Source organism: Callithrix jacchus, chromosome 8 (genome assembly GCF_049354715.1).
Source record: "Callithrix jacchus isolate 240 chromosome 8, calJac240_pri, whole genome shotgun sequence".
Lineage (NCBI taxonomy): Eukaryota > Metazoa > Chordata > Mammalia > Primates > Cebidae > Callithrix > Callithrix jacchus.
The window spans coordinates 102,115,871-102,132,098 of NC_133509.1; the positions used below are offsets into that span (position 1 = coordinate 102,115,871).

Sequence of the window (16,228 nt, forward strand, 5' to 3'; positions counted from 1 at the left end):
CATACCTGTAAAGGTCTTTGAGATTTTTTAAGTGGACCTGCAAGGTCAACACTATTTTCACAATAATATTAAAGACTTTGCCTTTTTTATTCCACTTAACCCATTCTCTTTCCTTTTTTCTTGAGTGTATGATTGAATTCTTTCAGCAGCTAAACTTTGTGTGGTAATTCATGAGATTAAATGAAACAGATATGAGAAACTGACTTGTGGTCATTCAGAAGTTAAAGAGATTTTCAAAATTAATAAAACAATGCATTGAAGATAAGTTACTTGGCTGGGTGTGGTGCCGCATGCCTATAATCCCAGAACTGTGAGAGGCCAAGGTGGGTGGATCACCTGAGGTCACGAGTTCAAGATCAGCCTGGCCAACATGGCAAAACCCCATCTCCACTAAAAATACAAAAATTAGCTGTGCATGGTGGCAGGTGCCTGTAATCCCAGTTACTCTGGAGGCTGAGGGAGGAGAATCACTTTAATCCAGGAGGCAGAGGTTGCAGTGACTCAAGATTTTGCCATTGCACTCCTGCCTGGGCAACAAGAGGGAGTCTCAAAAAGAAAAAAGGAAAGAAAAGAAGTTACTTATGTTAATGTGAAGTGGTTTCATTGTTGCTGTTTTCAAATGAACCAAATATTTTTTATTTTCTTAGTTTTAATTTCTAATTAGTAAATATCAATAGGTATAACTCACATAAACAAAAGCTCTTAGGGATCCTTAATGAATTTTAATTTAAGAATATATAAAGGGGTCTTGAGACCAAAAATTCTGAGATCTGAGCTTTAAGAAAAAAACAATGTTAGTTTTCCTTGAAAAACAAAAGAACACATATAGTTATACTTCTCTGTCATTGTTGCTCCTTATATAATTGCAACTACCCATATTAATTCTGATATTTATGAAATAACTAATTTCTATGTCAGAGAAAACTAGGGAGCTTAGATAATTGAGAAATAATATGTAACCATTTTAGCAGACCAGCAAACCTCATATACACAAAGAACACAACTTTCTACTGCCACACATGTCCCTTTTACACCTTCTTAATGTAGCAAAGATGAATCAACACATTCATTAACATGACCCAGACATAACCTCTCTATAGCAAAGTATATTCACCTTAAAAAGTACATAGTTATTAATTATATAATTTTAATTTCTATATAGTTAATAATTATGTAATTTTACAAAAGTTAAAATAATGCTTAATAATAAATGCTCTCATATTCTATCTTAGACATCATCTAGGTATCTGTTGATGATTTTTTTCAATTTTATATCAGCTCAAGACTTTTAAGTAAATAAAAATCTCAAGTTATTTTGAAACTGACATACTATAAAGCATAACTTAAAATTATAAGGTTTCTAGAATAATTATTTGATTTCATTGATCTCAGCTTTATACTTTTTTATAATCTTAAATATTATATAGGTAGAATGTGAGCTTATTTGACAAATAAGCCTATAGAAGTTTAGGAAAAACTAAAGTGAAATAAAATATATACTTTTGTTATACTTAAAATTGATGTAAATAAGAGAAAGAACATGGCTGGGGTTTTTTTATTGTTGTTATTTAAGTTTGGAGCTTTTTTTCTTGTTTATATGTATGTTTTGAGACAGGGTCTCAATATTTAGCTCAAGCTGGTCTCTAACATCTGGGCTTAAGCAATAATCCTCCTGCCTCAGCTTCCCAAGTAGCTAGCCTTACACATACATGTCATCACACCTGGCTTTTGGATTTTCTTAGTAACTAAAATTATTAGGTTAGTCTTATTTGCTAAAGATTTATCCTAATTATATGAACTCAGATTCTCAATATTATAAGTAGAGTATTTTCAGTGCAGCATATTTAAAATATTATAAGTTAAATTATTTAGGAATTTTAGAAATATTTTATATAAGCACTTATTATCTCTCTAAGCCAATTAGAACAGGGCACTTTTAAAAGACAAAGTAAGAGAAACCCAGTAGCACCTCCACAGACAGACAAGCAACCTCATCAAGCAGCTCCCTGACAATACAGCCAGGTAAATCCACAAAGATGGGAAAAAAACAGCGCAAAAAAGATGAAACCATCAAAGACCAGAACACCTTTCTCCTTCAAGGGATCACAACTCCTCAACAACACAGGATCACATCATAACTGAGAAGAAGTGCTACGAATTGACAGAAACAGGCTTCAGAAGGCGGATAATAACAAACTTTTCTGAGCTAAAGGAACACATTCTAACTCAATGCAAAGAAATCAAAAACCTTGAAAAAAGGTTAGACGAAATGCTAACTAGAATAACCAGCTTAGATGGAGTTGATGGAGTTGAAAAATGCCCTGATGGAATTGAAAAACACAGCACAAGAATTACGTGAAGCAAACACAAGTTTTAATAGCCAAATTGATCAAGCAGAAGAAAGGATAGCAGAGATTGAAGAGCAACTCAATGAAATAAAAAGAGAAGACAAGACAAGAGAAAAAAGAGTGAAAAGACATGAACAAAGCCTCCAAGAAACATAGGATTATGTGAAAAGACCTAACCTACGCTTGATCAGTGTACCTGAATATAATGGGGAGAATGAATCCAAGCTGGAAAACATGCTCCAGGATATTATCCAGGAGAACTTCCCAAGCCTAGCAAGACAGGCCAAATTTAAAATTCAGTAAATACAGAGAACTCCACAAAGATATTCCTCAAGATCTACCCCAAGGCACATAATCATCAGATTCACCAGGGTTGAAATGAAGGGAAAAATGCTAAGGGCAGCCAGAGAGAAAGGTCAGGTCACCCACAGAGGGAAGCCCATCAGACTCACAGCTGATCTCTCAGCAGAAACCCTACAAGACAGAAGAGAGTGGGTGCCAGTATTCAACATCCTTAAAGAAAAGAACTTTCAACCCAGAATCTCATATCAAGCCAAACTAAGCTTCGTTAAGTGAAGGAGAAATAAAATCCTTTATGGACAAGCAATTATGAGAGATTTTGTCACCACCAGACCTGCCCTACAAGAGCTCCTGGAAGAAACACTAAGCATGTAAAGGAACAAGTACCAGTCACTGCAAAAGCAAACCAGTGGGCAAAGACCAAAAATGTAATGAAAAAAATGAGTAAACTAATGGGAAAGAAAACCAGCCAGTAACAAAATGGCAGGATCAGATTCACACATAACAATAGTAACATTGAATGTAAACAGCCTAAATGCCCCAATCAAAAGACACAGACTGGCAAACTGGATAAAAAGTCAAAGCCCATCGGCATGCTGTTTTCAGGAAACCCATCTCACATACAAAGACACACATAAACTCAAAATAAAGGGATAGAAGAAGATTTACCAAGCAAATGGAGAACAAAAAAAAGCAGAGGTTGCAATCCTAATCTCTGATAAAATGGACTTCAAACCAACAAAGATCAAAAGAGACAAAGAAGGACACTACATAATGGTAAAAGGATCAATCCAACAGGAAGAGCTAACTATCCTAAACATATACGCCCCCAACACAGGAGCACCCAGATACATAAAGCAAGTTCTTAACAACCTAAAACGAGATTTAGACTCTCACACAGTAATAGTGGGAGACTTCAACACTCCACTGTCAATATTAGACAGATCAATGAGACAGAAAATTACCAAGGATATCCAAGACTTGAATGCAGAGCTGGACGAAGGGGACCTAATAGACATATACAGGACACTCTACCCCAAATCCACAGAATATACATTTTTCTCAGCACCACACTGCACTTACTCTAAAATTGACCACATCATTGGAAGCAAATGCAAAAGACCGGAAATCATAACAAATAGTCTATCACACCACAGTGCAATCAGACTAGAGCTCAGGATTAAGAAACACACTCAAACCTGCACAACCACTTGGGAACTGAACAACTTGCTTCTGAGTGTCAACTGAATAAACAATGAAATGAAGGCAGAAACAAAGATGTTCTTTGAAACCAACCAGAATGAAGACACAATTTAACAGAATCTCTGGGACACCTTTAAAGCAGTGTCGAGAGGGAAATTTACAGCAATAAATGGCCACCTGAGAAGAGAGGAAAGATCTAAAATTGACACCCTATCGTCAAAATTGAAAAAGCTAGAGGAGCAAGATTAAAAAAAAAAAAACTCAAAAGCTAGCAAAAGACAAGAAATTACTAAGATCAGAGCCGAACTGAAGGAGATAGAGACGCAAAAACCCTTCAAAAAAAATCCATAAATCCAGGAGCTGGATTTTTGAAAAGATCAACAAATAGACTACTAGCCAGATTAATACAAATGAAAAGGGAGAAGAATCAAATAGATACAATGAAAAACAATAAAGGGGATATCACCACTGATTCCACAGAAATACAAACTCCCATCAGAGATTACTACAAACAGCTCTATGCAAATAAACCAGAAAACCAGGAAGAAATGGATAAATTCCTAGACATTTGTACTCTACCAAGACTAAACCAGGAGGAAGTTGAAACCCTGAATAGACCAATAACAAGGTCTGAAGTAGAGGCAGCAATCAATAGCCTACCAACCAAAAAATGTCCAGGTCCAGATGGGTTCACAGCCGAATTCTACCAGACCTACAGAGAGGAGCTGGTTCCATTCCTTCTGAAACTATATCAAACAATACAAAAGGAGGGAATCCTCCCTAACTCATTTTATGAGACCAACAACATCCTGAAACCAAAACCAAGCAGAGATTCAATTAAATATAGAAAACTCCAGGCCAATAGCCATGATGAACGTCGATACAAAAATCTTCAATAAAATACTGGCCAACAGATTGCAACAGCAAATCAAAAAGCTTATCCATCACGATCAAGTAGGCTTCATCCCAGGGATGCAAGGCTAGTTCAACATACACAAATCCATAAATCTAATCCATCACATAAATGGAACCAAAGACAAAAGCCACATGATTATCTCAGTAGATGCAGAGAACGCCTTTGACAAAATTCAACAGCACTTCATGCTAAAAACTCTCAATAAACTAGGTATTGACGGAATGTATCTCAAAATAATAAAAGCTATCTGTAACAAACCACAGCCAGTAGCATACTGAATGGGCAAAAACTGGAAGCATTCCCTTTGAAATCTGGCACTAGGCAAGGATGCCCTCTCTCACCACTCCTGTTCAATATAGTATTGGAAGTTCTAGCCAGAGCAATCAGGCAAGAAAAACAAATAAAGGGTATTCAGTTAGGAAAGGAGGAAGTCAAATTGTCTCTATTTGCAGATAACATGATTGTCTATTCAGAAGACCCCATCATCTCAGCCCAGAATATCCTGAAACTGTAAGCAACTTCAGCAAAGTCTCAGGATACAAAATCAATGTGCAGAAATCACAAGCATTCCTATACACCAATAACAGACTTAGAGTCAAATCAAGAGCGAACTACCATTCACAATTGCTACAAAGAGAATAAAATACCTAGGAATACAACTAACAGAGGATGTAAAGGACCTCTTCAAGGAGAACTGCAAACCACTGCTCAATGAAATAATAGAGGACACAAACAGATGGAAAAACATTCCATGCTCATGGTTAGGAATAATTAATATCGTGAAAATGGCCATACTGTCCAAAGTAATCTATAGATTCAGTGCTATCCCCATCAAGCTACCAATGACCTTCTTCACAGAACTGGAGAACTTCACTTTAAACTTTATATGGAATCACAAGAGAGCCCACATAGCCAAGACAATCCTAAGCAAAAAGAACAAAGCTGGAGGCATCACCCTACCTGACAGAACAGAGGCCCCAGAAGAAACACCACATATCTACAACCATCTGATCTTTGACAAACCCGGCAAAAACAAGCAATGGGGAAAGGACTCCATGTTTAATCAATGGTGTTGGGAAAACTGGCTAGCAATGTGCAGAAAGCAGAAACTGGACCTACCTGTCACCGTACACTAAAATTAACTCCAGATGGATTAAAGATTTAAACATAAAACCTAACACCATAAAAACACTAGAAAACATAGGCAAAACCATCCAGGACATAGCCATAGGCAAGGACTTCATGACTAAAACACCAAAAGCAATGGCAATAAAAGCCAAGACAGACAAATGGGATCTAATTAAAATTCAGAGCTTCTGTACAGCAAAAGAAACCATCATTAGAGCCAATCAGCAACCAAAAGAATGGGAAAAAATTTTTGAAATCTACCCATCTGACAAAGGGCTAATAACCAGAATCTACAAAGAACTAAAACAGATATACAAGAAAAAAACAAACAACCCCATCAAAAAGTGGGCAAATGATATAAACAGACACTTTTCAAAAGAAGACATATATGAGGCCAACAAACATATGAAAAAATGTTCATCATCACTGGTCATTAGAGAAATGAAAATCAAAACCACATTGAGATACCATCTCATGCCAGTTAGAATGGCAGTCATTAAAAAATCTGGAGACAACAGATGCTGGAGAGGATGTGGAGAAATAGGAACACTTACACAGTTGGTGGGAGTGTAAATTAGTTCAACCATTGTGGAAGACAGTGTGGCGATTTCTCAAGGATCTAGAAATAGAAATTCCATTTGACCCAGCAATCCCATTACTGGGCATATACCCAAAGAACTATAAATCGTTATACTATAAAGACATATGCACACGTATGTTCACTGCAGTCCTGTGCACAATAGCAAAGACCTGGAACCAACTCAAATGCCCATCAGTGATAGACTGGACAAAGAAAATGTGGTACATATACACCATGGAATACTATGCAGCCATAAAAAATGATGAGTCCGTGTCCTTTGTAGGGACTTGGATGAATCTGGAAACCATCATTCTGTGGCAAACTGACACAAGAACAGAAAGCCACACACCACATGTTCTCATTTACAGGTAGGTGTTGAACAATGAGAACATGTGGATTCAGGGAGAGGAGCATCACATACTGGGGGCAGTTGGTGGGGGGTAGGGGAGAGACGGCAAGGAGTGGGAAGGGAGAGGGTGGTGGGGAGGTATAACGTAGGGAGAAATGTCAGATATAGTATGCACCTAAAGTTAAGTAAATTTTTTAAAAAAGAAGGGAAAAAACAATGTAATTTATGAATACCTTATAGAAATAGGAAGGAAAACACTTTACACTCACAAAATGAAGTAAATGCTTTTCTGTATTACAGACACATGGACACACAGATAAGAAACACAGTAGCTTCAGTTCTACTTACAACTTAAGCTAGAAGTCAAGAGTAAATACAGAACCATAAAAATTCATCAGTCCACTAATAAAGAGCTATTTTCTTTTCTATAGAGTACAAAAATCTTAATTGATTTGGTTTCAGAATGGACAATAAGAGGAATAAACAAGAAAGACTAATAAGCCAGATTCTCTGTCTTCTCTTACCCAAACAAAATAGATTCTATCATCCTTTTACAGAGATCACCAAATGATTAGACCATAAAACCAAATTCCTCATCATTCCAGCCACAAGGGGCAATACCTTATTGGCTGTGTGCAGAAACAAAAACAGAACCAAATTGAATACAGAGGCTACAATAGAGAAACCAAAAGTTACCAAATTTATAGTTTTACTGCTGCTTGGAATTCATCCCAGGAACCAAGGAAAGATGTACCCAGGGTTTTTTTTTTGTTTGCTTTTGTTTTTTGTTTGTTTGAGATAGTGTCTTGCTCTGTCACGCAGGCTGGAGCACAGCTGGTGTGATCATGGTTCACTGCAATCTCTGCCTCCTAGGTTCAAGCAAATCTCGTGCCTCAGCCTCCCAAGTAGCTGGAATTACCGGCGTGTGCCACCATGCCTGGCTAATTTTTGTATTTTTAGGAGAGATGGGGTTTAACCATGTTGGCCAAGCTGGTCTCTAACTCCTGGCCTCAAAGGATCCACCCACCTCAGCCTCCCAAAGTGCTGGGATTTCAGACTTAAGCCACCATGTCTGGCCTGTACCCAGGTTTAAGCCACTCATAAAGTGTAATTCTCTGGCAATAAGGTTTAACTGGCTCTGTCCAATGAATCAGCGGAGCATCTCAGTGGAGCCTCTGGAATTGTTAAAGTCTAATTTTTTATAGATAAAATCATTAATCTTGATTTTTTTCTCCTGTCTTGGCTTACTTACTGTACCTTTTGTAAATAAAGTTAGTTGTTTCATAAGTGCTCATAGTATGTATAACTTTTATATTCTACCTAGAAGTGATAGATACTATTACTTCACATATAAGAATCTTACAATGATACACTTCTATTTTTCCCCTCTCAACATCTGTGCCACACTTGCCATAAATTTCATATTTATATATATTCTAGAACCTTCACTATATCATTATGATTTTTCTTTAAATGATCAATTACTTTTAGTAAATGTGATATTTAAAAATCTTACATATTTGCCTATGCCAAAAAAATTATGAATCCCATAAATATATAAAATGAACATGTTTCAAATACTTTATTTAACTCAACAACGAGCAAATAAATAAGATGTTCTGACCTATTCAAAGGAGAATTCAAAGAATACACCCATATAAGTAATCAAGCATGCCAAAATAATTTACTAATAGATGCAAAATTGATCTATACTCACCTAACCTAATCAATTACATCTTCACTGGACAGAATCCATTTGCATTTCTTTGGATAAAACTTATGTTCACTGTCTTAGCTTAGACAGCTATTAAAAACATACCAAAGGCCAGGTGCGGTGGCTCACACCTGTAATCCCAGCACTTTGAGAGGCCAGGGTGGGCAAATCACTTAAGCTCAAGGGTTCTAGACCAGCCTGGGCAACATGGCAAAACCCCCTTTCTACAAATATATAAAAATTAGCTGGGCATAATGGTGAGCACCAGCAGTCCCAGCTAGTCAGGAAGCTGAGGTGGGAGATCAAGGCTGCAGTGAGCTGTGTTCACAGCACTGCACTCCAACATAGGCAACAAAATGAGACCCTGTCTCAAAAAAAATACCACAAACTGAGTGGCTTAAACATTTATTTCTCATAGTTCTGAAAGTTGGGAAATCTAAGATCAGGTTGACAGCATGGATGGGTTCTAGTGAGGGCCCTCTTCCAGGCTGCAGACAGCTGACTTCTCCTTTTACCCTCATATGGCCTCTTCTTATATTGACATTAATTTTACTCATGAGATCTCCATTCTCATTACCTAATTCCCAAAGTCCCCACCATCACACTGAGACTGGAATTTCAACATATGAATTTGGGGGTGGGGAGGGACATATTCAGTCCATTGCATTTCCTATTAGTTGTATTCAGTTTTGTTGCTGTAAAATAGCTGGAAAATACAAATAACCAGAAAGTACGTGTTGCACTGGACACCCAGCATTCTTTTCTGCCCATTTCAAAGTCTTGCACAATTTTTCTGACCACTGGTGTTTCTCCTTAACTGAATTGGGGAAGAAACTTATTCCTTCATCCATTCATTTATCTTCTCATCTGACTCGGGGTTTCAGAGTATCAGACAAAGATCCTGCTGCTTCAATAGGCAAACAAAAATATAAGAACAATGATAATTCTCAACCTTTATCACTATGTCTGGTACAAGTTTTCTGTCTGTCACAAGGAACAGGAAGCACTCCTTCGTGTTCAAAAAGAATGAAAAGGGCTATTTTTAAAAACAATTGTTTGCAAAAAAAATAAAATACTTTCATTCATTTGGTAAATATATAAGCATCTGCTTTCCAAACTCTGCATCATAACCTTTAAGGCCCTGCAGCTCTGGCCTCTGCCTGTCTCTTCACATTCAGCTTACACCTCTCTCCTGCCCATTCAGTACCATCCATTGCCTTTTCAGTTCTATACACGCTTTGCCACTTTGGAAGCTTTCATTTGTCTGTCCCTTTCTCTGGAATTCTCTTCCCTCTACGCTTCACATGCTTGAATCCTTCTTATCCTTCAAGGCTTAGCTAATATATCACTACCTCTTCTAAAATGACCTTTCTTTTTCTCAACCCCACCCCATCATTTTCTATCCCAGCACCTGCTTATTTCCTTCATAGCACGTACCACAAATTATAATTATTTTATTTGTTAATTTATGTATTTTTGGCTATTTCCCTCCAGTAAAATATAACAGGATATCTTTGTGTCAGGGACAATATGCCCAGCACATATGGAATTCCTAATACATAATAAGCATTCAAAAATGGTCGGTGCACTAACAAATGAATGAGTGAAAGGTGTATGCTATTCATTAAGGATTCGTTGTTTAAGTATAAATACACATATATAAAGGAAGGTTCCTGTTCTCAATAACGTTATAGTTTAACAAAGGATACGTATCAGCTATCAAAGCAATTGCTCTATAATCTAAGTGCATGATGTTAGAAGCATTTAGTACTATAAGAGCATATAAGAAAGATCTAGAGATTTCTGCTTCTGCTATGATAGAATAGCGTATTTGGACCAATCTTCCCACCAAGAACATTTATAAAAACTATATAAAAATTTTTTAAGAAAAGAAAAAGCAGATGTCTGAAGAGAATAACTAAGACAGCCAGGATTCTGGGCACTAAGATCCTAAAGAAAAGTAAACACAGAAGTAAAACTGGAATTCTTCACTATATTTTCCTCAAAGCATTTACTAATTCCTAAGCCAGGAGTGAGGTGGGATGAGAGCTATAATGGTACAGGAGGCAAAGAAGCCAAGCATTGAAAAAGGGTAGATAAGAAGTTAATGAAATAAACAGAATTTTCATCAGTAGTTGTGAGTTTAGGACCTGTTATAGAGGAGGGGTCCTGGTAAATAACTCAGGCTTTCAGCTTAAACCCTTGAAGGGCTGTACTATAGGAATAAAGACAAACTGGAGATAAACTAGCCTTCACAGAAACTGAAATCCAGCATCAAACTATCTCAATCCTTGATTATATCAAGATGATTTGAGTTTTCCTTAATTGCCAGAAGACCTCAAATTCTTTTTGGAGGAATATATCATTGTCCAAAGCCTTTTCATCTTTTCATACCTAACATTTGGGCTTCAGTTTGAAAAGTTATCAGACATGCAAGAGGTAGAGCAAAATGACTAAAAACTAAGATAGGAAACAATTGATAAGGTAGACCTAAAAATGATGCTGATATTTATACTGTCTCACATGGACTTTAAATAACGATTATATGTTTAAGAAAAAGGGATGAGAAAATGGGGAATTTCATTAGAAAACTAGAATCCATTCATAAGAATCAAATGGAAATTTTAAAAAAGGGATAGAAAATATGGAAAAGTGCATAAAAGACACGTGAGATATGGCAAAAGGTCAAACATATATGTAAATAAAGTCTAAGAAGGAAAGGGGAGAGAAAGAGTGAGCAGAAACAATATTTAAAATATTGGTGGAGAGATTTTCAAAATCAATAAAAGACATCAAGCCAGTGGTGCCTCACACCTGTAATCCCAGCACTTTGGAAGGCCAAGACAGGTGGATCACGAGATCAGGAGGTCGAGACCAGCCTGGCCAATATGGTCAGGTGAAACCCTGTCTCTACTAAAAATACAAAAATTAACCAGTCACGATAGTGCACACCTGTAGTCCCAGCTGTTCGGGAGGCTGAGGCAGAAGAATCACTTGAATCCGGGAGACGAAGGTTGTGGTGAGCCAAGATCATGCCACTGCACTCCAGCCTGGGTGACAGAGTGAGACTCCGTCCAAAAAAAAAAAAAGACATCAAGCCCGAAATTCTAGGAGCTCTATTAATCTCGAGCCAGATAAATAAAAGAAACCATACCTAGGTAATCAGCAACACTACTGAAAACCAAAGACAAAGAGAAAATTTTACCAGAAGGATGTATTACCATCAAAGGACCAATAATAAAACTAACAAATGATTTATATAGAAATTATGGAACTCAGAAAGCAATGGACTGGGATTTGTAAAGTGCAGGGAAAAAAATACTGCCAATAGGGAACTGTAAAGAAATCAAAAATTTACTTCAAAAATGAAGGTGGAATAAAGACAATTTTAGCCAAACAGAAACTTTGCAGACCTAGACTACATAGTTTTTTTAAGGTAGAAGGACTATGGAAGCATGGAAATGCAAAAAGAACTAAAGAGGGTTCACATGTCAGCAAATGTAAATGAGTGTTGATTGTGTAAAATAATAATGTCTTGTGAGGCTTAAAATATAAATACTATGCAGTGAATATGTCAAGTATATATTATCAATATATGTAGAAAATATATACAATAAATCAAATACATATACTTAAAATATACACATATACATGCACATACGTATATGCTTAAAGTGTATATAAATTATATACACACAATATTATGAAAAGTAGAAAGGCTTAAATTGAGTTGATATGTTTTAAGATTCTTGTATTGTCTGGGAAATGATTTTTAAAAACCCAATTATAAGTAGACTGTAATAAGTCAACTATATATATTGTAATCTCTAAAATAACTACTAAAATAATAATAAAAGAATATGTAACTAACAAGCTAATAGAGCGGAAAAATGTTAAATACAAAATATTTCATGAATCCTAAGGGAGGTATGGAAGAAGAAAAAAGGAAACAAAACAGAAGTAACAAAGTACAGTGATAGTTTAAAACCAAATATAGCGGTAACCATACTACATGTAGGCCAGGTGCAGTGGCTTATACTCATAATCCCAGCACTTTAGGAGGCTGAGGAAGGCTGATCACTTGAGGCCAGGAGTTCGTGACCAGCCTTACCAATGTGATTAAACCCATCTTGGTACAAAAATTAGCTGGGTGTGATGGCATGTGCCTGTAGTCCCAGCTACTCAGGAGGCTGAGGCATGCAATTGCACAATTGTTTGAACCCAGGAGATGGAGGTTGCAGTGAGCCGAGATGGTGCCACTGCCCTCCAGCCTGGGCAACAGAGTGAGACTCTGTCTCAAAAAGAAAAGAAAAATTATACTAAATATAAATAGACTGAATCCTTCAGTTAAAAATTGTCATTCTGGATTTTTTAAAAAACAGCTAATCATATGCTGCTTATAAGAGACATATCTTAAATATAAAGACATAGAAAACTGAAAGTAAAAGATTTGAAAAAGTTATAATGAAATATAGCTGGTGTAGCTATATTGATATCAGAGATTTTTGTTTTCTTTTTTTATAATACATGTTTTGTAATTCCAACTTTTTTTTTTCTTTTTCTTTATTTTTTTCTTTGAGGCAGAGTTTCACTCTTATTGCCCAGGCTGGAGTGCAATGGCATGATCTTGGCTCACCACAACCTCCACCTCCTGGGTTCAAGCAATTCTCCTGCCTCAGCCTCCTGAGTAGCTGGAATTACAGGCATGTGCCTCCATGCCTGGGTAATTTTTTTGTATTTTTAATAGAGACAGGGTTTCTCCATGTTGGTCAGGCTGGTCTCGAACTACCAACCTCAGGTGATCCACCCACCTCGGCCTCCCAAAGTGCTGGGATTACAGGCATGAGCCACCATGCCCAGCTTTATAATTTAGTTTTATTTTAGTTTTCTCTATTTTTATGTAGACAAATAGAGAAAACTAAAATAAAAAAGATTACTAGATATTAGGAGGGACATTTTATTATTTTAAATGAGTTAATTCATCAGGAATATGTAACATTTACAAATTATATCTAATAACCTAATATATATATATATAAAATCAGTTTTTCATTTAGTTCCCCAGTCTTGGGAGTTCAGAGGTGGCTGAGAAGATGACTGAGACCAAGATAAGGGTGGGATAGACTACAGGGTGAAAGAGAATTCAAGGCAGAAAGAAGAACCTTTTCAAAGACTAGAGGTGAGAGCTTAAAAAACTGGGCAGATTCGGTAGTTCATGCCTGTAATCCCAACACTTTGAGAGGCCAAGGCGAGTAAAACAGAAACCCTGCCTCTCCTAAAAATACAAAAATTAGCTGGGCATGGTGACACACACCTGTAATCCCAGCTACTTGGGAGGCTGAGGCACAAGATTTGCTTGAACCTGGGAGGCGAAGGTTGCAGTGAGCCAAAATCATACCACTGCACTCCAACCTGGGCAACAGAGTGAGTCTCTGCCAAAAAAGAAAAAAAAGAAAGAAAGGAAGGAAGGAAGGAAAGGGAGGGAGGGAGGGAGAACAATGTAGTCTGATGATGTAAGATTGATAGGAATGTGACTGGGTGAAAAGAAGGTTGTTGGATGAGAACAATGATTGGGGGGCTAGAAAATATAGGAATCTTTGATATTTAAAAGATGACACTTTTTTCTAAAAACCAGCAAGTTATTAAAGTGTTATATAGTCATTTGATCAAATTTGTCTCAGAGGATCTCTCTTAATACTGTGGGAGGAATGAATTGGAGGAGGATGGCACTACTAGCAAGGAGACCTATTTCAGTAATCTCAGTGAGATGTTGTTGGCTGAGGCTGTCGAGATAGAGAGAAGAGAACACATTTGTAAAATAAAAGTATCTCATAGCTTGTGAAATATTTAAAGTGTAGGCAGGTTACTGGACTTACTGTTAGATTGCCAAACCAAAAAAAAAAATAGTAATAGACCTAGATTTGTATTATTTAAGAGAAATTTTAAGGACTGTAATTTTTTTCTTTTTGTCTACAATACCAGCTGCAGGGCTGTGTTATATTCCATTTCCAAAGATCAGATTTTGTAATATCACTGTAGGTTGGTCATAGCCACAGGTTAGTTTTAATACTAGAATATAAAGTTGGAGCAGTTAAACTCCCTTGACTTCCTGTTTTAGAGTTTCCTCCCTGTTTTTCATTTTAGTTGAGCTATTTAGATTTGACAGATCTAAATACTCTGTGGGCATATGTGTAAGTCTCTCTTCAAGGAATGTATATGGCTTTAAGATCATTAAACCACATGATGTAGGACACATACATGTAGGTTCCTTGCCCAGGCAAGACTTAAAACATATTTGTTAACATCCTTTCTCAGACATAAAATTCTCTCTTAGAAGAGAGACAATAACTCATCAGCTAATGATATTACACATTAATGTAGTTGTTTTGTTTTTGTTTAACTTCCCCTACTAGAATGTACTTTCAGTGAGGACAGGGACGTTGTCTCTTTTGTTCAAGGCTGTATCCCCCTGCACCTAGATTGGTACTCATCATATATACCAGGTGTTAAGCAATTATTTATTGAATGAATGGATGAGGAATGAAGGAATATTTGTATTAAGCAAATCAACTTGACTAAAATAAGAAAGATGTCTCTTTTCATTTCAATTTTATAATTTAATGTTCACTTAAAGTGTTGAAAATCTAATATTAAAATGTTTGAAAGTAAAGTGATTATTTTTAATGTTTGCAGGACTATCTCAAGCAGGTGCTGGACATTGATCTTCATGCTCAGATCCATTTTGGCAGGGTTTTTATGAAACCAGGGTATGAAAATAATCTTGTTATCTCATATATGCGGTTGGTTTGGCTTGCTTTAACTAACAAACTTTTAAATGCCTTCTTTTTACATTTTCTATTATGAATTAACTATGCCAAAAAGAAATATAATATTAGGATCCTTTGCATAAGTGCAGCTCCTAATGAAATAGGCATTCATCTTCTTTATGAGTCAGTGAGTTTGGTCTAAACAAAACACAGCAACTTTCCAGACTTTTTCTCCTTTTTAATTCTCATGCCTAGTTTCTTCTTCCTCTTTTTTTCTCCCCAAACTGCTTCTTTATTTTAAAAAATAATTAATCTGAGAACTCTCAAATATACACAAAAGTAGGGAGTACAACAAACCCCCACCCCATGTATACTTGCATCACCCAGCTTCAGTAACTATCAACATTTTTCTATAATTTTTTTTATCAATACCCCTACCCAACCCTGCCTTTTAGTGGAGAGGGAGGGCTTAATCATTTAAAAGCAAATTCTAGGCATGTCATTTTGGCATACCTCTGAAATAATAATACTAACAACAACTTTCTCTTACATAATCACAATGTTATTTTCTCATCTGACAAAATAAATAATATTTTCATATCATCTAGTATCCTGATCATATTCAAATTTCTCCCACATATCAAGAGAAAGAATGCCTTTTTATAACTTTCGTTTGATAAGGATTCCATTAAGGTCCATAGAGTGTATTTGTTTAAGTCTCTATTAAATGAGAACATTTTCTGTCCCCACTCTTTTTGTTGTTGTGCCACTGACTTGCTAGAGAAAATGGATCACGTGTCCTGATGAATGTATTTGGTTTATTACTTCCTTAGGTATGTTCCTCTGTCACTGATACATGCTATAGATTGAAAGACATAAAGGCTTGATTAAATTCAGGTTTAATTTTTTTTTCCTTTGCAAGA

General features: G+C 36.4%; 1 protein-coding gene across 50 annotated transcripts in view; it reads left to right on the forward strand.

Moving 5' to 3' along the window:
• Positions 1 to 16,228, forward strand: part of GPHN (gephyrin) — a 689,342-nt gene that overhangs the window by 655,136 nt on the left and 17,978 nt on the right. For all 50 annotated transcript variants that reach the window (XR_013521272.1, XM_078335184.1, XM_078335182.1 and 47 more), the window contains one exon: positions 15,232 to 15,305. Coding sequence is in view for 49 of the 50 variants with exons in the window: in XM_078335184.1 (XP_078191310.1) it covers positions 15,232 to 15,305 (74 nt within the window). In the remaining variant the exon portion in view is untranslated. The remainder of the gene's footprint in view (positions 1 to 15,231; positions 15,306 to 16,228) is intronic.